This window comes from Culex pipiens, chromosome 3 (genome assembly GCF_016801865.2).
Source record: "Culex pipiens pallens isolate TS chromosome 3, TS_CPP_V2, whole genome shotgun sequence".
In the NCBI taxonomy this organism is placed as follows: Eukaryota; Metazoa; Arthropoda; class Insecta; order Diptera; family Culicidae; genus Culex; species Culex pipiens.
In genome coordinates this window covers 106,754,293-106,776,896 of record NC_068939.1, presented here as the reverse complement: position 1 = coordinate 106,776,896, position 22,604 = coordinate 106,754,293, and the positions used below count along the sequence as shown (strand labels likewise).

At 39.1% G+C, this 22,604-nt stretch overlaps 3 protein-coding genes across 3 annotated transcripts in view; 1 reads left to right on the top strand and 2 right to left on the bottom strand.

Annotated features, from left to right (window-relative positions):
- Positions 1-4,510: 4,510 nt before the first annotated feature.
- Positions 4,511-5,447, bottom strand: LOC120422062 (ribosomal RNA small subunit methyltransferase NEP1). The gene is made up of 2 exons (XM_039585402.2): positions 5,192-5,447; positions 4,511-5,134 (listed from the first exon to the last, which is right to left on the bottom strand). The coding sequence occupies exons 1-2, from the start codon at positions 5,339-5,341 to the stop codon at positions 4,565-4,567; spliced, it is 720 nt and encodes a 239-aa protein (XP_039441336.1). The 5' UTR covers positions 5,342-5,447; the 3' UTR covers positions 4,511-4,564.
- Positions 5,448-5,695: 248 nt separating this feature from the next.
- LOC120422046 (3-oxoacyl-[acyl-carrier-protein] synthase, mitochondrial) overlaps positions 5,696-22,604 on the top strand; it is a 147,648-nt gene continuing 130,739 nt past the window's right edge. Inside the window, exon 1 of the mRNA XM_039585377.2 lies at positions 5,696-7,266. Within this exon, the coding sequence (XP_039441311.1) occupies positions 5,800-7,143 (1,344 nt within the window). The 5' untranslated portion in view covers positions 5,696-5,799 and the 3' untranslated portion in view covers positions 7,144-7,266. The remainder of the gene's footprint in view (positions 7,267-22,604) is intronic.
- Positions 7,159-21,713, bottom strand: LOC120422084 (45 kDa calcium-binding protein). Its single transcript, XM_039585434.2, has 5 exons — positions 21,079-21,713; positions 14,025-14,703; positions 7,903-8,008; positions 7,654-7,834; positions 7,159-7,591 (listed from the first exon to the last, which is right to left on the bottom strand). The coding sequence occupies exons 1-5, from the start codon at positions 21,333-21,335 to the stop codon at positions 7,276-7,278; spliced, it is 1,539 nt and encodes a 512-aa protein (XP_039441368.1). The 5' UTR covers positions 21,336-21,713; the 3' UTR covers positions 7,159-7,275.

The window sequence follows — 22,604 nt, the reverse complement described above, 5'->3', positions numbered from 1 at the left end:
CGGCCGCTAGTTACTTTACTAGTATTTCAAACAAAGGGCCATACTTTGTTCCGGTCTTTGTTTTGAAATACATTGTTATTGATCCTGAAACTAACACACCTTCGAAATCAAAACAACCCGGTTTCCACATTGGTCCTTGAAAGCAAAGGGTCTATGAAAAATCTTCAAAACAAACCAAAAGTCATGAGTTTGGGCCTTTGTAAAAATCTTTTTTTTCACACAAAAATAATCTTTTTTGAACTTTTTTCAATATATAGCGATACTTTTAGGTTCTTAGCATCGTTTGCAGCAAAAATGCTGTTTGTTTACATTTTTGACTTAGGTCCTTTTACAATGTTTTGCTTGAATTTCAGCGATTTTAAATACCTTTCCTAGAGATGACTACAAGAAGCTGCTTGAGCTGACATTGGTTGTGTTGGGGGAAACATCTGAAAAATTTATAGCCGATTCAGAGAAAAATGTCCGCACTCTGCTAAGAAACCAAAGGTTGGCTTGAGACATCTTTCTCTGTAATCGCAATACCTTCAAAAGACCAATACCGTCTACAATCACAAATTACTTCCCTTTCCCACATTGTCGCGCCCCTTTCTTTTAGCCGTCTCGAGTCTGACCCGCGGTGGTCAAACGTTTACGAGCCGCTTCCACAGGCCACCAGCTAGGTCATCATGAAAATCAAGCCAACGGTAAGAAAATAGGACACTTGCAAGGAACCAGAGCTATACTGTCTTGATCAAGAATGATCTAACAGGACTACGGACGTAGTCAGTGACGCTCCTTCCAGGATGTTCCTCGCCTGAGCGTCAACTGAAGAGGTATCATCAGCATCATTCGCACTTGGCCTGCCATTTCCGTGATCAAAATTTAGATCAAAGTATTGTTTCTACCTGGAGTGCGCCATTGAAAATTATAAATAGCCGTTACTCAAAACACCCCAATTTATGTTTGTTTTATTCCAGAGATATTGATTATCGAGTTAAAAATTATAAATTAAACAAGTTTGGTGAAGTAGGTGAAAAATTTCTGGAATGTATAAAACATTTTAACATTTAAATTTAAGAAAATTACAAAATTTGATATGCTGCGAAACGGCTGATTACCAAATTTCAGTTTTGATGATTTCGACACCGCCTGAACAATAATGTTTTTTTGTTTATAATTCATTTCGGATTTTTTTAAACACAATGCGGCTACTGTCCAAATAAATGTTCACTCCATGATACCGGCTCACATCGAAAAACGAAACGAAGTTGACTTTATAGCTGTCGGCCACCTTTGCTAGTACTAAGCACTGGTGTCTTCCTTTTAACTACAAGGACCTCACCGCCCTGGCCTCCTAAGTGTTTGAGTACGGCACGGAGCGACGGCGCCGGATACTTATATTTACACTTAGAATTTTTACACATCTCTCTTTTTGATTTTTCGATAAACCGGATTATGAGGATTTTTGCTCAATGGCACTATCACAAGACACTCCTGGGATCCTGAAAGAGATATGTTTTCTATTTAGGGCATTGCCAGATTTTTTGAGTAACATTTTTTTTGTTTTTTATTTCTTTTAGACTTTGTTAAATTGATTTATAATGTTTATTTTATGAAGCAATTATGTATTGCGCGTACCTAGATTATTTATATCAATTTCAGCGATTTTAAATACCTTTCCTAGAGATGACTACAAGGAGCTGCTTGAGCTGACATTGGTCAAAAGACCCGGGCCCGATCCATCAGGCCAGGTGGATGGTAAAAATGCTGTACGCCATCAAAATATATCTGCTGCGGGAAAAGGCGGAATGACGCGTGAGGAGGCGAAACAACTCGGACGGTTCATGAGGTTTGGTATATTTGTATACGTCAAACTGTGTTTGCAAGCTCCACTCGGCGTGGAAGCCGCGATGGACGACTTGAATCTGTGGAACAGCATAAACGATTTTTGCCAAACCGATTCGAAAATATGATGTGCTATCTTAGCCACCGCACGGGACACACACTGCATAAACCGGCCAATCCGGACGCTGAACTGTGTGGGACCAGGTGATTCCGTCAGCGTGCGTGTACTCGGATCCTTCGCGCTAATGTGCAGTGTGAGTCCCGAATACAGTGATGCAATATTCATTGATTACGCCGTGTATTCTGGGCGATCGCCAATTCTCTTCAATCACCTACAACCCGCTCCGAGTCAAGCTGGCTAATCATACGGCTTGTTGTTGCTTCCACGAAACAGACAACTGTTGCGTTGCAGACATCATCTCTGTTAGGGACGTACGATTCAAGTACCTACGCCGAGGGGCATGTGGATTGATATTGCTCTTAAACAAAGTCCTTTGTCATAATATATTCACATTAACGAGGCTTACAGTAGACATGATGGAGTTCTCCTTCTGCTTCTGAGACGGCATTGGTGAATACTGTCATCCCGCTGGCCTTCCGCATGTCCGACAGAGACACCAAGTAATCCGTCGGATAAGCATTTGGCGGTGGATCACAGTTCGGCATCACGAAGCAGAAGTTTCGCGTCAAGCCGTCGTGGGGTCGTTGGGTATTGAGGCCCAATCCACCAACGTGGCAGAAGGTTATGAATCGAGGCCCAGTACATCGTCGCAAATGCTGGTGGCAAAGTGTTCGGGAACAATTGCCTGCCTTGCTCTGGAGGTGCTGGGGTTGGGCTTGATTCCATCGATGGAGAAACTGGTGGCGAGGTGCTTGGGATCGAGTCCCAGTCTGGCATTGACAGTGCTGCTTCCTGTTCCGAGTCCCAGTTCATCTATGGTGAAACCAGAGGCGAAGAGTTCGGAATCGAGTCCCAGTCTGGCATTGGCAATGCCGCTTCCTGTTCCGAGTCCATGTTTGCGAATCTGTATAGTTGCATAAAAGTTATCAGATAAAAAAACGTTACGATTGTTGATGACCTCGTCGCATTAATATAGTTCTTTTATGTTCTAGAAGTCTTGAGTCCGACATACAAGTCTAGGGCTTTTTTTTAAAGGTCCTATAAGCTCTTGTGTTTTATGTGTTTATGGGACCTTTTCAAGTGTCTGTGTAAGGGGTATCAGCCTGTGTGAAAAGAATCCACTAAAAGTTAAGATGAGCTACTAGATCTCATCTTTGAGATGCGTTCGGTACCTGGAAATCGACGGAAACTTAGGAAATCTGGGACGAATCCGTTCGCCAAGCACTTCGGCTGCCAGCAGCTCCCGTTTCACCAGCGCAAGTTGCGCGTTTCGAACCCGTTCCAGTTTATCCATGTTCACTGGTTCCAAAACTATCCGGTTCGAAGGACCAAATGTACGAGTGAGGACCGGTTGGACGGCCGGAAATGAAACACGACGGATTAAAACTAAAAACTCCTTCCTTTATTCGTCCGATCACGTAGCGTGTTTCCAAAAGACTCATTGTTTACACTTTTTAGCGCGCGCTCAATCACGCGCCAACGAACTGTCAACCTGTCCAGGGGTGTTCATCATCAAAGGGGAGAGTGGGGTCGGTTGACCGCAGAGTCTCGGCCCGAAACTTCAAACACGAGCAAAAGCAGCGAACCGAAGATTGGCAATGACGATTTGGAATTTTGACAGTTTGGAACGCATGAATTACCCCATTATCGGTTTCCCGCATGGGTGATGTGGAAATTGTTGCACATGGCTGAAGTAGAGAATTTTGCAACAAATTTCAAATTATGCTAAATTTCAAAATTGAAACACGAATCTACAGCGAATCGATGTGAAAACTAAAGATACACTTAAGGCACGATGATTTGATGTGCAATCTTGATCAGAATCGCGATAAAAGTGGTTTAAATTGAAAAATAATTATAAAACAAATTGTGGTCTAGAATTTAACGAAATTGTGTCTGTTTTGTAAGACTAAATGTTATTGCACAATGGTTATAGATTTTTTTTACAAAAATGTAATTTTTTCGGTTCGTCCACAAACATTCTCATGTTTGTAAACAAACGACGCCATATTGCTCATGTTGTTCGGTAGCTCATATCAGGCCATCGCCGGGGCCCTGGTTGACCGGAACAACTACAGTCTAAATAGGGAGAGCCGAGGGGAGAGCAGTATTTAGAGTACGTATAATAAAAGCAATGTTACAAGCTTAAAATTTAAAGCCGATGTATTATTTTTGTGGTTCTTTATCTGTTCTAACCGAAACCAACCACACATATCGAAATCATGGCTAAAACCGCTGTCCCAATTCGTCTTATGTGTCCCGTTCCATTCAGCCCATCAATCAAATGAAGTTATAAGCAATTCATTATGTTCAAACATTAGGCGATTTGTAAATTATTCGAATATGAGTGATGACTGTACTTTAACAACATTTTATTAACTGATGAGGTATTCAATTTTTATTCAATGACTTGCTTGAATGGGGTGGAAGTTTTAAGCGCTTACAAAGTTTTGTTACACTTAGGATTGCGAAATTTCGCATTGACACTGTAGTTAAGGCCAAAGTTCTTTGTCAAAAAAAAGACGGTATATTGCTCTCAAAGGAACAAATCAGTACACCATTAACTATTTTTATAAATTTATTTTTATGCTTTAAATTTAAATACAGCTTCCATTTACCTTAGATGATTCCCCACGCTTCCTCAAACGCTGAGCAAAGTTTGCTGCAGGCCAAAGCCGCCGACAGCGGGTAGTTGCTGATCGAAAAGGTTCCCTCGGTGTAGTCCACGTTCAAACTTCCGTGCGCAAACGCCCCCACCACCAGGGCCACCGGTTCGTCCTGCTTGGGCACCAGCTCGCGCGGATGCTCAACCTTACTGGCGCTGAAGGACATGGCAAACTTGCGACATCCTACCGGCAAGTGGTTCGAAATCGGGTTCTTGATGACGCGCATCAACTTCTGCGGCGAATCGCTAGCTTTTATGCTAAACTTGTGCAGCAGCTGAACCATCAGCCCTGCGAACCGCCTGAACGTCCGGGGTATTCTCGTCTGTGGGTTGATCTCGATCAGAACGTTCTTTTCCGTTTTCAGGTACACCTGCAGCAGTCCGGCTCGATTTAGGGGCGAGTCCATCAACATAAGCAAGGACTGGTGGGTGATGTCTGGCCGGCAACTGCCCGGATCGCGGTTAAACTTTTTCAGCAAATTAAGATGATCATCACAGTTGAGAAGTTCGAACACTGGTCCAACCTGTAATTAAATTTTAACCTTAAACATCTCCTACACAAGTCCCGCTGTACGAAATACCTTGACAGACTCGAGCTGGGCTCCTTCCAGGATGACGATGAGCCTTCGTTCGTTGGAACGAATGTGGCTGGAATTCATGTGCTTCGCCGGAAGGTCATACTCCTCGGCATCTTCGTCCTGCGCGCCTCCTGCTTTTCTCTTTTTGCCCATACTTGACTCGCGGATAACAATAAATTTAACAAATTTTAAAAATCACTCGCGTGCAGCTCCAACGCCGCCGATTTGAACTTATAAACAAACGCACATGTTTTGAAAACGCGTTTTGACAACTGCAAATGTGTTCGAAAAAGGGGTTCGAACAGTTTACATTTGTTGGCGTAGGGCTACGTTTTTCTACTTCATGATTAAATCCAGCCAAATTTTGGTTTCATTTAAATTTTTCACGTTTTCTCATATTTTGTTTGTAATAATTTGGTAATTTGCTTTGTTGCCAACATTTTCAAAGGTATCACAATTTTTTTTCGTGCTTTGTTCGAATTTAATTTATTTTTTACAACATCTTTCCCCTTTTGTCACACCCTGATGCGCCTCGGTCATAACGTAAACATTCAAAATCGGTTTCGTGCCGCGATTCGTGATAACAAGAGAACCGGTGATAAGCGCGGAACATGGTTCTCCTCCGCTGCCGTTGCGTGGCATTTGGCCGCACCCAGTGCCGCAGGCTCTCATCGTCGGCCGTTTCGTACTCTGCGCGTCGTGTCGTCATAACCGGTCTCGGAGTCGTATCGCCGGTCGGTTGTTCGGTCGCAAAGGCGTGGACCACCATCCTCTCGGGAACGTCCGCTATTGGTCGGTTGGAGGGCTCTGGGTATGAGAAGTTGCCGTGCCGAGTGGCGGGCCAAATTCGTGGGGATGAGTTGGACGTGGGGGATCATTTTGGGAAGAGTGAGTTGAAAACGATGGCCAGAGCAACGGCACTGGCGTTGATAGCGGCAAAAGAGGCGCTGGATGGGGCCAAATGGACTCCGGAGGATGTAGAGTCGTGCCAGAGGACGGGAGTTGCGATTGGGATGGGGATGATTGATCTGATGGACGTTTGCGAAACGAACGAAGCCTTGAAGAAAGGCTACAACCGGGTGAGTCCGTTTTTTGTTCCGAGAATTCTGCCCAACATGCCCGCTGGCCAGCTGAGCATCAAGTACGGGTTCCGAGGTCCGAATCATTCGGTTTCGACGGCGTGTGCCACCGGGGCTCATTCGATCGGGGATGCGTTCCGGTTTATCCGGTACGGCGATGCAGACGTGATGGTTTGCGGTGGGGCCGAGGCCAGCATAAGTCCGTTGGGAATCGCTGGATTTTGTCGGCTACGAGCGCTAAGTACTTCGTTTAATGAGGAGCCACAAAAGTCTTCGCGGCCGTTTGACGCCGCCAGAGAGGGGTTCGTCATGGGAGAAGGTTCTGCGATTTTGGTTTTGGAGGAGCTGGAACATGCCAAAGCGAGAGGAGCTGACATTGCTGGGGAGATTCTGGGATACGGCTTGTCGGGGGATGCTTCTCATCTAACCGCACCTCGGGAGGACGGAACGGGAGCAATGCTTGCCATGAGTCGAGCCCTGAAGGATGCGCATCTTTCGCCGAAGGACATTGGCTACGTGAATGCTCACGCCACCTCAACCCCAATCGGAGACGCCATCGAGGCCCGATCGATACGAACATTGTTCAACGGAACATCCGAACGGGTGGCCGTTTCTTCCACGAAGGGAGCTCACGGTCATCTGCTTGGAGCTGCCGGAAATCTCGAGGCATTGTTCACCGTGCTGGCGTGTTTGAAGGGAAAGCTACCACCAACGATCAATCTGGAAACCATCCCCGAAGAGATGCAAGATATGAACCTGGTTCCGAACGAGGCCCAAGACTGGAATCCGAGCAGTGGCAGAAGAATTGCATTGAAGAATTCGTTCGGCTTTGGAGGAACGAACGCGTGCCTCTGCATAGCTGAATACAAAGAGTGATGAAGAATGTGCAGCTAGTGTGTTGTTATTGTTTTATTAAAGTTTAAAAAATCCAAAACTAAATCTTGTGCTGCGTAGTGCTTATCACGGCCCTTATCAAACTGTTTCGTCGACCTTTTCCAGGTAAGTAATTCACTCATACTTGCTCCTTTTACGATGACTTCCTTCGAAACTCTTCCCTCTTGATCTCTCTCCATCGTGCTTATCTTCTCGCTTTCGCTTGTCTCGATCACCGTCCCCTCGATGAGACGACTTTTCTCGCTTAACCTGCCCAAGATATTCCACCATAGCTTCCGTTTGCATTTGGATGAGATTTCGCACCTCCTCCTGGTACGTCAGTGGGTTCTTCGCCACGCGGTACTTTTGGTTGCGGCGAAACACGTTCCGCCGGTAGGCTGCGATGTCCGCCAGGGAAGTCATTTTGGCGTCCTTGTTTTGCTTCTTGAAGCTGTGAGCGATTTGGGAGGACATTGTTGATCAATTTTAATTTTAATGCTTTAAAAGTATTACCTTATTTGTATCTCTTGGAGGGGCTCGATCGCGGGCGTGTTTTGTAGTACGTACTGGTCCAATGTAAGTCTTTCAACGGAGGAGTAATTCACCACAAGATCTTCATGGTTTATGGGTGTTTCGCGTTGAACGGGAAAATCTAGAGTAGGTGCGCGTAAAAGATATGCTTGTACATTTGTGTCTGGAAGAAATGTGTAACAAATGAAATCACTCAATAGAAGAAAACACCACTATTAGAAAAAATCTCACCAACTTTCACCGAAAACGGATGATGCTCGTCGTAGAATGATTCAGGTAATGCATCTGGATCTGGGGCGGTTGCTTTCTTTTCGTTTTGTTGTCGGCTTTTAAGATTCTGAAATTTTGAATCAAAAGCTAGTGTACGCTTGCATCAATCTGGAACATCAACTTACGGTTTCAGTCCTTTTCCAACCAAAATTAGCTAATAATTTGTTAACTTGAGAATCGGCATCGGCTATAAAATCTGAAACTATATTCAGTTGGTTTTTACGCATTTCCATCTCTAAAGTTCGTCCATCAGCTTTAAATATTGATATTTTTGTATTAAATTAGGACTGTAAATGTTATGCGACTTGGCAACAGCCCACTGTTTTTGTTTACGTTTTCAGTAAACATTTAATGTCAGGTAAATGATACACTCTAATTGAGGTTTGTTTATTTTGCCAACATTATTACTACCGTGCGTGAAAGAAAGATGTTTAAAAAAAAGCTCACACAAGTGAGAAGGGAATGCAAAGGCTTGAGATTAAATCGAATAGAGTTATCTACGTGCGCATGTATTGCGTGTACGTACACGAAAAAGATTGAGGTTAAATTTTGTACCACCCAGCAAAACAAATGGTGTGCTAGTGTGCGTGAGCTCGGCCTTAGATAACTCTACACTCAACCCCCGGTGGTTGGTCACTTTTTCGTTTGACACTTTTTAGTTTGTACCCCGTTGGTTTGACAAAGTCAAACTAAAAAGTGACGAACTGTCACTTTTTACACGGCAATCACGCACACTAAGTGACGAAAGTTTGGTAGTGTGTGTGAACTCCGTGTAAAAGGGGTGTCAAACTAAAAAGTGACCCCGTTCGTTTGACAACAGTTGGTGTCAAACCATCGGGGTTTGAGTGTATAAGGCTTTCTAGGCCCCGTGAAAAAAAGGTGCAGGTGGTTATGTTCTACATGACCAATAAGACAAAGAACTTTGTACAAAACTCTAAAAAATCATTCTATTGTTATTCATATTTTTTAATTCTTTGCCAATTTATTTAATCCTTAATAATTAATACTAATTTAATGTCTTCAATCATTGACATCTCTGTGAAAATAAATTGCCAGAAAACGAAACTATTGATAAAAAAAAGAATGGTTCGGAATTTTGATACCCATATTGCCCCAAGTCGCATGGTTCGATAAATGTCTTCCTGGGAGAACCTCCCTGAGGGCACCGGCCACTCCAGGTTGTGGCCAATCCTGTCAAAATGGCCATTTTCATTACCAGTATAAAAAACCATGAATTTTGATACCCATATTGCCCCAAGTCGCATGGTTCGATAAATGTCCCCCCGGTAGAACCTTCCCCAGAGCACTGGCCACTCCGGGTGTGGCCAAAATCCTAATAGATTGGTCCCAACCCCAATGCCCTAAATCATTCTGGTTTCCGGTGACCGTCCAACAATCTTTATAAGAACAGAATTCCTCCCAAGTTGGTGCTCAACCTGTGTCTATCAATGTGTGGATGTGTGTGTCTGAGCAATAAAATTACCACCGTGGATCCGTCTTTGACGAAACCTCATAAGGTACTGAATTTTTCTGAGGCTATCTGTTAGCTTAAATAGTTCGCATGAAATGTGGCAACCATGGTGCAACATTCTCGCGTGAAAGTTCCACGACAGCAAGAGAAAAGGCAAAATTTGCACCATGTTGCCACATTTCATGCGAACTATTTAAGCTAACAGATAGTCTCAGAAAATTTCAGTACCTTACGAGGTTTCGTCAAAGACGGATCCACGGTAGTAATTGTATTGCTCAGACACACACATCCACACATTGATAGACACAGGTTGTGCACCAACTTGGGAGGAATTCTGTTATAATGAAGATGAACGGTCACCCGAAAACCAGAATGATTTGGGGCAATGGTGTTGGGGCTAAACTTTTAGGATATTGGCCACACCCGGAGTGGCCATGGCCCTGAGGGAAGGTTCTCCCGGGAGGACATTTAGCGAACCATGCGACTTGGGGCAATATGGGTATCAAAATTCATGGTTTTTGATACTGGTAATGAAAATGGCCATTTTGGCAGGATTGGCCACAACCTGGAGTGGCCGGTGCCCTCAGGGAGGTTCTCCCGGGAAGACATTTATCGAACCATGCGACTTGGGGCAATATGGGTATCAAAATTCATGATTTTTGATACTGGTAATGAAAATGGCCATTTTGGCAGGATTGGTCACACCCGGAGTGGCCGGTGCCCTCAGGGAGGTTCTCCCGGGAAGACATTTATCGAACCATGCGACTTTGGGCAATATGGGTATCAAAATTCATGGTTTTTGATACTGGTAATGAAAATGGCCATTTTGACAGGACCCACACCCGGAGTGGCCAGTGCCCTGCGGAAGGTTCTACAGGGGGGGCATTAATCGAACCATACGACTTGGGGCAATATGGGTATCAAAATTCATGGTTTTTGAAACTGGTAATGAACATGGCCAGTTTGACCGGATTGGCCACACCCGTAGTGGCCAGTGCCCTGGGAAAGGTTCTACCGGAGGGACATTAATCGAACCATACGACTTGGGGCAATATGGATATCAAAAATCATGATTTTTGAAACTTGAAATGAAAATGACCATTTTGACCGGATTGGCCTCAACAGGAGTGGCCATTGCCTTGGAGGAAGGTCCTACCGGGGGGACATTTACCGAACTATACGACTAGGGGTAATATGGGTATGCTGATTGATACCCATATTGCATCAAGTCGCATGGTTCGATTAATGTCCCCCTGGTAGAACCTTCCCCAGGGCACTGGCCACTCCGGGTGTGGTCAATCCGGTTAAAATGGCCATTTTCATTAACAGTTTCAAAAACCATGAATTTTGATACCAATATTGCCCCAAGTCTTATGGTTCGATTAATGTCCCCCCGGTAGAACCTTCCCGAGGGCACTGGCCACTCCGGGTGTGGCCACTCCGGGTGTGGCAAATCCGGTCAAAATGGCAATTTTCATTACCAGTTTCAAAAACCATGAATTTTGATACCCATATTGCCCCAAGTCGTATGGTTCGATTAATGTCCCCCGGTAGAACCTTCCCGAGGGCACTGGCCACTCCGGGTGTGGTCAATCCGGTTAAAATGGCCATTTTCATTAACAGTTTCAAAAACCATGAATTTTGATACCAATATTGCCCCAAGTCGTATGGTTCGATTAATGTCCCCCCGGTAGAACCTTCCCGAGGGCACTGGCCACTCCGGGTGTGGTCAATCCGGTTAAAATGGCCATTTTCATTAACAGTTTCAAAAACCATGAATTTTGATACCAATATTGCCCCAAGTCGTATGGTTCGATTAATGTCCCCCCGGTAGAACCTTCCCCAAGGCACTGGCCACTCCGGGTGTGGCCAATATCCTACCAGATTGGTCCCAACCCCATTGCCCCAAATCATTCTGGTTGTCCGGTGACCATCATAACAATCTTCATTAGAACAGAATTCCTCCCAATGTAGTGCACAAACTGTGTCTTTCAATGTGTGCGTGTGTGTGTGTGTGAGCAATAAAATTACCACCGTGGATCCGTCTTTGATGAAACCACGGAAGGCACTGAAATTTTCTGAGGCTAAGTGCTAGCTTAAATAGTTCGCATGAAATGTGGCAACAGTGGTGCAACATTCTCGCGTGACAGTTCCACGAAAGCAGGAGGCAAGGCAAAATTTGTAAAGTGCTCTCAGCCAATCAGCAGCCGGGATTTTTCCTGCATTCATTTTTTATTTTCATCTTAACTTTTGAATACTTTAACAAAGTTTGATCAACTTTGTGAGGTAGTCTACTTGCAATTTAAGACTTCCCCTTTCGTTTGGTGGATAAAGCATGCAGATTGCTTGAATTGGGTGGAAGATATAAGCGTTCAAACAATTACAGAAATCGTTACACTTTCGCTTCGCGAAATTTTGGATTGACACTCGTAGACAGTGCCCTTAGGACAAAGTTCTTTGTCAAAAAAAATATATTTTAACCCAAAAATGACGAACTTCTCGTCACAGTGTCCTGATGCAAACAATAGAGATCTCCACGGTTTCTCTCACGCACACCATCATTCTGTGTTAGTATTTGTATTTGAAGTATTGTTTTGGTTTTGAACGATTGTGATTGGCTGAATTCCAAGCAGCTGATTTTGTTTACACTTTTTTTTACGCAGACATAGGCAAATCGAGTAGATCAATCGTCTGTAAAAACCAGCTGTTTACCACGTGCTCGTGGTAGAACAAAGGACACAGCTGATTTTGACAGACGAATCATTCTACTCGATTTGCCTATGTCTGCGTGTAAATTTTGTTACAAACTAACACACTCTCGCGTGTGGATATCTCTATGATCGAGCTCGAGCTGTCACAGCCCTGCGAAGTATGTTGGCTGACATATCGGGCGATCAGTCAAAAAAAACCAGCTAGAAGTCACCTGACAAAAAACTTTTGAGATAGGAAACCTGATGCAAACAATCGTCCAGCTGTAATGTAAACATACTTTGAATGTGTTGGTAAATTTCTGACTAGAAAACCTTATTAGGTTTTTTAGTCGTGACGTCATTTGACAGCTCGTGTGCACCAAAGCGCACACGTAGTGCACGCAAGCTGTCAAAATCCTATCCTCTAAATCGGGTTGGCGTGAAACCTTCTAATTTTGAAGTTTTAAGAAATCGTATTTTGAAAAGAGAGGCAAGAAGGGCGTTTGTTTTGACGTCGAATAAATAATTCCGTAGTAATAGTCCAGTAGGGTGAATCCGACGACGTGAATCTACGTTTGTAAACAAGCAGTCTATCCCCCTCCTACTTTACGTGAACTGTCACTTGCGCAAAAGGGATAGACTGCTTGTTTGCAATCGCAGATTCGCCCTATTGAACTGTTACTACGAAATTTGACGTTAAATTATAAATAAGTTAACTTTAAAAAAAATGCTGGGTTTTGAAATATTTTCAAAAATTTTTGCAATTCCAAAAAACACACATGAGTGAAATTTTAAGTCAAATTTTTATGTATTTTGTCAATAAATCGTTTAAATCAAAAATGTTGAAAAGTGTTACTTTTCAAAACAAGTGCTGAAAAGTTCAACTTTTCAGCACCAATTTGAGTGCTGAAAAGTAGAACTTTTCAGCATTTATTTTGAAAAGTGTTGCTATTCGATTCTGTTATTTTTGGTACAGAAAAGTAGGCTATTTCGTCGTTCAAGAATGTCAGGAAAAGTAAGTAGTTTCACGACGGAATTGCAAAATAGTAGTTTATGCAACAAGTTGCAAAAAGAGGATTTTTTCAGCACGAGTCGTACATTTATCCAACGAGGTTCACCGAGTTGGATAAATACGAAGAGTGCTGAAAAAATCATGTTTTGCAACGAGTTCCATACAACATTTTTTGCAATTCCAAAAAACACACACTGAGTGAAATTTTATGTCAAATTTTCATGTATTTTGTCAATAAATCGTTTCAATCAAAAAAATGTTGAAAAGTGTTACTTTTCGAAACAAGTTCTGAAAAGTTCAACTTTTCAGCACCCATTTGAGTGCTGAAAAGTAGAACTTTTCAGCATTTATTTTGAAAAGTGTTGCTATTCGATTCTGTTATTTTTGGTACAAAAAAGTAGGCTATTTCGTCGTTCAAGAATGACAGGAAAAGTAAGTAGTTTCACGACGGAATTGCAAAAAAATCTTTATCAGTGCCAGTCAGTTAAATTTCAGAACATTTCCGGATGCTTTGATATCAGCAATTTTTTATAAATGCGTACTAAAAGTTTATGTTTATGGTAAAACTTCTGCCGGCTGAAAATAAACGCCAAATTAAAGCGTAATCTATGTCATGTGTTTTATTTATCATATTGTCTACTAGAATACACGCCGTGCTAATATCTACTTATTAATATGCAATTCACAGTTATTTTTGCAGCACACTTTAGTGCTATTCACAATCCTAAACATAAACAGAATATCACATTCCAATTTCTTGCTGGTGCTGTTCAGAACTCATCGTGAAAGCTTTCCGCTGTGTTGACCATCTTTGATGAGATAAAAATTGACGATTTTGCGATTATCTGCAATGAAAAAGGATACAATTTAAACAACTTTCCACTTTTTTTTTTGCGTAAACCTGACTCACCTCTGGTAGGGTAAGCAATCGATCGGTGTTCTTGTCCGCCAAACTGAACAGTGTCGAGGCTTCCTGGATGGCATACCGGGGATGACGGGGATCCACATACGCCAAGAGTTCTCCCCGATCGGCTTTGCCGTCCTTGTTCTTGTCGATAATCTTCTTGAACTCAGCCTTCCGTTCGCGTTCACTTTGCGACAGAATGATCTTCTTGCTGCTGATGTCCGCCACTCCGTTGGGCAACACGTCGGAAAACTCAGCCATCGTAAGTTTATCGTCTCCGTCGGAGTCAAACTGCATCAGAATCTCGCTCACCAAGTTGAGCAGATTAGCCGTGCTCGATTCCGGATGCCGGAACGCGAGAAACTCGTCCAACGTCAAGCTCATCGGATCTGTTCTGGCCGCTTCCATCCACAGTGCTTTGTCCCTGGCAATGGATTCCTTTACCTTTCGGTCCAACGTGTCGAAGGCCTTTTTCTTCTTGTACGAATCGTCGAGGCCTCGCTCGCGCAAGGAATATGTTTGATACTCGTCCCAGCTGATTAAACCATCCCGTGGTTTGAGGTCAATTTCCACGAACGTCGTCGGATTGGACCGGATGGCGGTATCGATGTGGTCCCGTATCTTAAAGTTGATATATTTGGCAAGTTCCTGCACGTTGAGGCGCTTGTCGCCGTTGGTGTCTGCCCTGAAAGATCAGGAAAAAGATTATAGAATTTAAGGTACACAAATTGCAAAATATATGCATTTCTTACTTCTAAAACATGTTTAAGGACACAAAAACATTTCAAAATAAAAAAAAAACATTTCATGAAACTTTAAAAAATATCAAGCCTTTTTTAAACTTACTTAACAGTCAAAACCCGAAGCCTGCAAAATGCGTTACAGTAAATTTTCGCAGGCTTGGGAAATATACAAAATAGCACCAAACTTCAATGTTTTATAGTGTTTTGGAATCGTCAGAATGTCTACTTTAAGGAAAAAATATGCAAATTAGTGGATTTTTGGGCGGGGCTCGGGGGGGAGGGGGTGAACGAAAAAATATCCGAGCAAAATGCGTTACAGTAAATTTGTAAAATTTATATCTTATGCAAAACATGACCAAAACTCAATGTTTTATAGTGCTTTGGAAAGGTCTTCACCTGAACTTTATGTTAAAAATATAAAAAGACTAGATTTTCCAAAAAGTTTTACTAAAAAAGTTAAGTAAAGATTTATTGTTCTATATACTAACATCAGTAAGAGAATAAAAACATGTTGTACTGGTTGAAAATTTCTAGCACAAAATGTATCATGCGACATATCTAACTCTTTCAAATTGCCTGAAAATTCATTCTGTAACAAAATTGAACCAATTCAGCTGAACCAGTTCATCTAACCGGTTGAAAAGTTATGCTTCCTTAAATTCTTTAATTTTTTTAAATTTTTTCTATTCTCTAAATTCTTTCATTTTTTTAAATTCTTTCATTTCTTTAAATTCTTTAAATTCTTTAAATTCTTAAAATTCTTTAAATTCTTTAAATTCTTTAAATTCTTTAAATTCTTTAAATTCTTTAAATTCTTTAAATTCTTTAAATTCTTTAAATTCTTTAAATTCTTTAAATTCTTTAAATTCTTTAAATTCTTTAAATTCTTTAAATTCTTTAAATTCTTTAAATTCTTTAAATTATTTAAATTCTTTAAATTCTTTAAATTCTTTAAATTCTTTAAATTCTTTAAATTCTTTAAATTCTTTAAATTCTTTAAATTCTTTAAATTCTTTAAATACTTTAAATTCTTTAAATTCTTTAAATTCTTTAAATTCTTTAAATTCTTTAAATTCTTTAAATTCTTTAAATTCTTTAAATTCTTTAAATTCTTTAAATTCTTTAAATTCATTAAATTCTTTAAATTCTTTAAATTCTTTAAATTCTTTAAATTCTTTAAATTCTTTAAATTCTTTAAATTCTTTAAATTCTTTAAATTCTTTAAATTCTTTAAATTCTTAAAATTCTTAAAATTCTTAAAATTCTTAAAATTCTTAAAATTCTTAAAATTCTTAAATTTCTTAAAATTCTTAAAATTCTTAAAATTCTTAAAATTCTTAAAATTCTTAAAATTCTTAAAATTCTTAAAATTCTTAAAATTCTTAAAATTCTTAAAATTCTTAAAATTCTTAAAATTCTTAAAATTCTTAAAATTCTTAAAATTTTTAAAATTCTTAAAATTCTTAAAATTCTTAAAATTCTTAAAATTCTTAAAATTCTTAAAATTCTTAAAATTCTTAAAATTCTTAAAATTCTTAAAATTCTTAAAATTCTTAAAATTCTTAAAATTCTTAAAATTATTTAAATTCTTTAAATTCTTTAAATTCTTTAAATTCTTTAAATTCTTTAAATTCTTTAAATTCTTTAAATTCTTTAAATTCTTTAAATTCTTTAAATTCTTTAAATTCTTTAAATTCTTTAAATTCTTTAAATTCTTTAAATTCTTTAAATTCTTTAAATTCTTTAAATTCTTTAAATTCTTTAAATTCTTTAAATTCTTTAAATTCTTTAAATTCTTTAAATTCTTTAAATTCTTTAAATTCTTTAAATTCTTTAAATTCTTTAAATTCTTTAAATTCTTTAAATTCTTTAAATTCTTTAAATTCTTTAAATTCTTTAAATTCTTTAAATTCTTTAAATTCTTTAAATTCTTTAAATTCTTTAAATTATTTAAATTCTTTAAATTCTTGAAATTCTTAAAATTCTTTAAATTCTTTAAATTCTCTAAATTCTTCAAATTCTTTAAAATCTTTAAATTCTTTAAATTCTTTAAATTCTTTAAATTCTTTAAATTCTTTAAATTCTTTAAATTCTTTAAATTCTTTAAATTCTTTAAATTCTTTAAATTCTTTAAATTCTTAAATTTCTATAAGTTTTATAAATTCTTAAAATTCTAAAAATTCTTTAAATTCTTCAAATCTTTTAAATTCTTTAAATCCAGATGGCGCTGGTCTCGTCCACAACTGTCAAAGTGATAAATTCGTGTAATAAATTCAATTCCCTAAAAATTTTGTCGAAGGGTGCAAGAAAATCGGAGTTGATCCTCATGAGTTATTAGCACAGCGATAAAAAAATATCGGCTTATGTACTTGACAATATAACCACATGGACACTTAAAGAGGGTGGAGGGTTGGGGTGTATAGGGATTTTCCACGAAGGGGTGGGGGGATTTTGAGATTTCCAAATAAGTGTCCGCGTGGTTTATGGATGGTCCCTAAGGGGTATACAGTCCAGACTCGATTATCCGAAGGTTTGTATGGGACTTCGAATAATCGAATCAATTTTTTCCGTATTTTTTTATTTTCATATTTCAGGCATCAAATTCGAGTCTGAAACAGCATATTAGTCAAATTTGAATATGTTATTGCCTTTTAAATAAAAAAAAAATGCATTTTTTAATATGTCTTGGAATTGAAAAATCTAGATTATTTTAGCTACTTGCTTATTTGTTGTTTATGAATTTAAGCTAGACCATAAAAAATAAGACAAAAAAAAAATGTTTTTCGTAATTCGATTATTCGAAGTGTTTTTTCGAGGCCTTCGGATAATCGAGTCTGGACTATTTTGAAAGTATATAAGAAAATACTGGAAATTTTAACCTTTGATTTTTACCAGCCTAATAGATTTCGAGAAATTTGACAGGAATTGGGTAGATCTTGATGAAAAATTATTGTTCAGGCATTTTGGATATGTTTATTCTACAACAATTAAACCCGTTCAGTTGACTGACTCGGTTCAGTTTTGATACTGAATTACTATTCAGGCAATTCAAACAGTTTGATATGTCGCATGATACTTTTTTGCAAGATATTTTCAACCGGTGCAATTATTGAACCGGTTGGATGAACCAGGAGAGCAACGGTTCAATTTTGCTGCAGAATGCCTTTTCAGGCAATTTGAAAGAATTAGATATGTCGCATGATACATTTTGTGCCAGAAATGTTCAACCGGTACAACTATCGAACCGGTTGGATGAACCGGTTCAGCTGAATCGGATCAAATTTTTTTACAGAATGATTTTTCAGGCAATTTGAAAGAGTTAGACATGTTGCATGATACATTTTGTGCCAGAAATGTTCAACCGGTACATTTATTGAACCGGTTGAGTGAACTGATTCAGCTGAATCGGTTCAATTTTGTTGCAGATTGACTATTCATGAAATTTTGAGAAGTTAGATATGTCGCATGATACATTTTGTGCCAGAAATGTTCAACCGGTACAACTATCGAACCGGTTGGATGAACCGGTGCTGCTGAATCGGTTCAATTTTGTTACAGAATGCCTTTTCAGGCAATTAGAAAGAGTTAGACATGACGCATGATACATTTTGTGCCAGAAATTTTCAACCGGTACAACTATTGAACCGGTTGGATGAATCGGTTTAGCTGAATTGGTTCAATTTTGTTGCAGATTGACTATTCATGAAATTTTGAGAAGTTAGATATGTCGCATGATTATGTTTCTAATGAAAAGTCATGTTTTTATTCTCTTACTGATGTTAGTATATAGAACAATAAATGTTTACTTAACTTTTTTAGTATAACTTTTTGGAAAACATAGTCTTTTTATATTTTTAACATAAAGTTCAGGTGAAGACCTTTCCAAAGCACTATAAAACTTTGAGTTTTGGTCATGTTTTGCATAAGATATAAATTTTACAAATTTACTGTAACGCATTTTGCTCGGATATTTTTTCGTTCACCCCCTCCCCCCCGAGCCCCGCCCAAAAATCCACTAATTTGCATATTTTTTCCTTAAAGTAGACATTCTGACGATTCCAAAACACTATAAAACATTGAAGTTTGGTGCTATTTTGCATATTTCCCAAGCCTGCGAAAATTTTCTGTAACGCATTTTGCAGGCTTCGGGTTGTACAGGGAAATTTTTTTCTTCGGGTCTTGACTGTTAATAAACCTTCATGTAGTAGGCCCTTCCCCATATTTTTGTGGTATTGTCATGTGATTGCCAAATTTCACCATAACAGTTTTTTTTTCTATTTGGAGGTTTACTTTTTTTTACTAAACAAGCCTTACCCGAAAAACTTCGTCTTTTCCTTTTTTTGTTTGTTGACGTTTTTAGCTGTTTTCTTTATTCAGCCTCCTATGATCAAAATTTGATTTTACGCAACTTTTCCCATACAATCTGCAGATCTTCCGGATTCGGTTCCAGAGTGGCCAATGTTGCCACTTTTAGGCGTAAGAACCTTGCTGGGACTTATACGAACCCAACGCAACAAAGAGCACCTCGATCCGACGCTCCATATTGAACTGATTCGCGTTCGAACAAAACCGTCGTTTTTATATATATACTTAGATAGATAGTATCAGGATCACACTTAATTATAATTCTACAGCACAAAATATAATAAAAAGGCATTTTTATAGGCGACGCTAGCCCACGTGGCAGCTGTTTGACATATGGCGTCCCCAAAATTTGATGCTTTTCAGGGGAATCCCGTTGATTCCGACGACCCCGGATGTATTGCTGTTGAGTTTGATCAGGGTTGAACGAATCGACCTGATCTCTTCAGAAAAGTTGATCCCCAGGCGATTCCGCTCACTCCTGGCCATACTAGAAGATGCTATGTGTTTTCTTCAGACCTGTGCGATTGCTCAAAAAATTAAATTTTACATAGCAATTCCCGTGTAAACTTGAACTCGCTTGAAACAAGTCAGTTTTTAGCCAAATGAGCTAATATTTGGCGTGAGAGTCCCTATGGGTGTGCCCAACAAGGGGAATTACACCAGAACTTGTTCTGAGAACTTTTAAAAATCCGTACACATTTTTTTGCGTATAGGTTTTTTTTTGCTATGTGAAAACTATTGCCATCACTTAATAATGATTGGTCTAAAATAAAAGATTTTTTGTGATTTGGATGATTAAACATTAAACTTTCTTAATTTCCGCCATATTGATTCCACAACTCGAGTTCTCAAAAGCAGTTCAAAACACATTTTTTTCTGAAAAACTAAATTTTCACCTATAGAATATTTGGAATCGAACATATTCCTAGTTAGCAAGGTGACACACAACTTACTACGTTGAAATCTTCTATGAATCATCTCGTTTTATTATATTTTTCTTCTGCCATACCGTGGAGATAGTATACGAATCGGTTGCTTTAAAATGTTTGGCTTAATCATTCATAGTTCCAAAAGTACTCACTATCAAACTTTAAAAATAGTTTTTCTCACAAAGTACTGAATGTTCGTTGTCAAAAGAAAACACAAAAGACGATTTGTAACAATATACACAGAAAAAAATCAATTCTCGTAATCGTGAATTAAGTTCCCGAATGTGAGAACCACGAAGGAATTTATTCATGAGTATGGTGCATTTGCACCATAAACGTGAATGTATTCCTTCGTGGTTCTCGCATTCGTGAATTTAATTCACGATTTCGAGAATTGGTTTTTATCAGTGTATAGAAGAGAATTAGTTAGAAAAAATAAATTGTATAAACTTTAACAGTTCCAATTGTGAATTTTAGCGTCCCATTATGTTTCTTTGTAGGAAAATCAATAATATTTGCGATTATGTTTGAACATTACCGTTTAAGTCAAAACGCAGAAAAAATAACGATTTTTAAAAGGTGCCGAAGAATATTCTGACAGTTTAAAAAACCGTTTACCCTCTCCTGCCCATGGTTACTCTAGATCACTAATACTTTGAACTCTAATATCTCGGAACTGGCACAACTTTTCATTGTGCTTTATGTATTCATGTAGAATGTATACAAACATCTCCCCAAATTTCTTCAAATTTGGTTAAGCACAAGCAAAGTTAAAGTGCGAAATGTAAACAAAAGTGGGCCATTTTTTGGGAAATAAATAAGACCAATTTTCGAAAACCCGTAAAAATTTCCAAACACAACATTTTATGAAAAAAAAAATCTATCATTTTAGCACCGTTTTCGATGTTCGTGGGTCAAAGTAAAGTATTTCCTGCATTTTTGTACCAAAATTGAACCATTTACTATTTTTACGATAAGCAAACAGCTCTGAATGCCCTGGTTATTGTTACGAATAAAGCTTACTTATTGAACGCATCAGTCAGCTCCTGGGTCGCACTCTCGTCCACATTGTATATCCCGTCGGTGTCCAGCAGACCAATGTCGTCGCCTGTGCCATGGTTTGCTTTCCTAGCAGCTGCCTCCGCCGGGATCGTCGGACTGGATGCCGGAAATGCCAGCATCAGGACGCAGCTGATGAACGCTAGATAGAACAGCACCGGCACCAACGTTGACCAGCGCGGTATTTTCGCGTTACGTAACAGTTTAACTATTAGACCCATTTTTTTTTTCGAGGGTCACTTTTGATATGGGTTTTGTTTAGACGGACTCACGAGTCTACTGGGAAACCCCCCTTCTTAATTTGCCATATGTTGACGCGTCGTTTCTTGGTTCACGCGAGATTCCGTAATCAATTCCACATGTTGCACAATACAGACTGGTTTTGTTGCCCCGTTGGCATTCACCAGATTCACATTGCGGGTGTGTTTTGAAGCCTGGCAATGGCGTCGATTAAATTGTTATTAAACTTGTTCTTGCACCCATTACGACGACGACAACGACACTATACTGCTGCTGCTGACATACTAAACCGAATAATGAAAAGTGAAAGAGAAACTATAGTGGTTAAAGGTATAGACAGACAACCGCAGACAGCATGGGAAAGTGCTCTACTACGACTGTGCGAGCATAGCCAAAGGTCTCGTGCGTTTTTGGAGAGCGCGGGCTCGCCAGATCAGACGCGCTCTGAGCGGTTTTGAGTACCAAAACAAACCAGCATTCGGAGAAGCTGCCATGGCAGGAAAAACACATAAACAAACGGTTGTTCGTTGGTCAAGTTTTGCGAAACTGCTGCAGAAACGTGTGCACGAGAGAGTGAATATAGTTTCGATTTCTCTTGAAGAGAAGAATACTCTATCTTGGACGTAGAAATAAGTGGGGGTTATAACAAAACACTTTTAAAAATGTATCCTTTATGCTCTAAATTTCCAATCATATATAAAAATGTGTACGAAAAAATAAAAATACACAAATTTCATATAATTTCTATTTAACATTGATTTTTTCCATATCTAGAAAGCAATTTCTACAATTTTGTAGAACACAGGTACACTCTTAGATAATGTTACAACATAATATTAATAAACATAATAAGATTATAAAACCAGCAGAACTGCACTGCAAATTAAATCATTTTCGAAGCACTTGAGTTGTTGTTTTTAGTTACATTTATATTTCCTTAAATCGCGATAACTCGCAATGTTTACGAGCAAACTCCATTATCACTGGAACACTGGAAATCTCAAACCCCCCTCGTGGACAATTGTCCATACAAAAGAAACTTTTTTGTATGGAGCGTAGACAATCGCCACCACACCTTCCCCTAAAAAAACACAAAATATCTACGTGATTTATAGGTGACCTCTACGGATTCTTAATGTTAAAAAGTGAAACTTTTGTGAAAATTTCGGCTCTGCTCAATAAAAACAAATTTGGAATCTTTTTGAAAGGACTGAAGATTCTGCTGTTGAGGACACGTTTGGGGCGAACAA

Coding starts and splice junctions, on each gene's coding strand:
- LOC120422062 (XM_039585402.2), bottom strand. CDS start 5,341: ATGGGCAAAAAGAGAAAAGCAGGAGGCGCGCAGGACGAAGATGCCGAG. Junction 5,135..5,191: donor CCCAGCTCGAGTCTGTCAAG/GTATTTCGTACA, acceptor ATTTAATTACAG/GTTGGACCAGTGTTCGAACT.
- LOC120422084 (XM_039585434.2), bottom strand. CDS start 21,335: ATGGGTCTAATAGTTAAACTGTTACGTAACGCGAAAATACCGCGCTGG. Junction 7,835..7,902: donor TCCGTTTTCGGTGAAAGTTG/GTGAGATTTTTT, acceptor CATTTCTTCCAG/ACACAAATGTACAAGCATAT. Junction 7,592..7,653: donor CTCCAAGAGATACAAATAAG/GTAATACTTTTA, acceptor AATCGCTCACAG/CTTCAAGAAGCAAAACAAGG.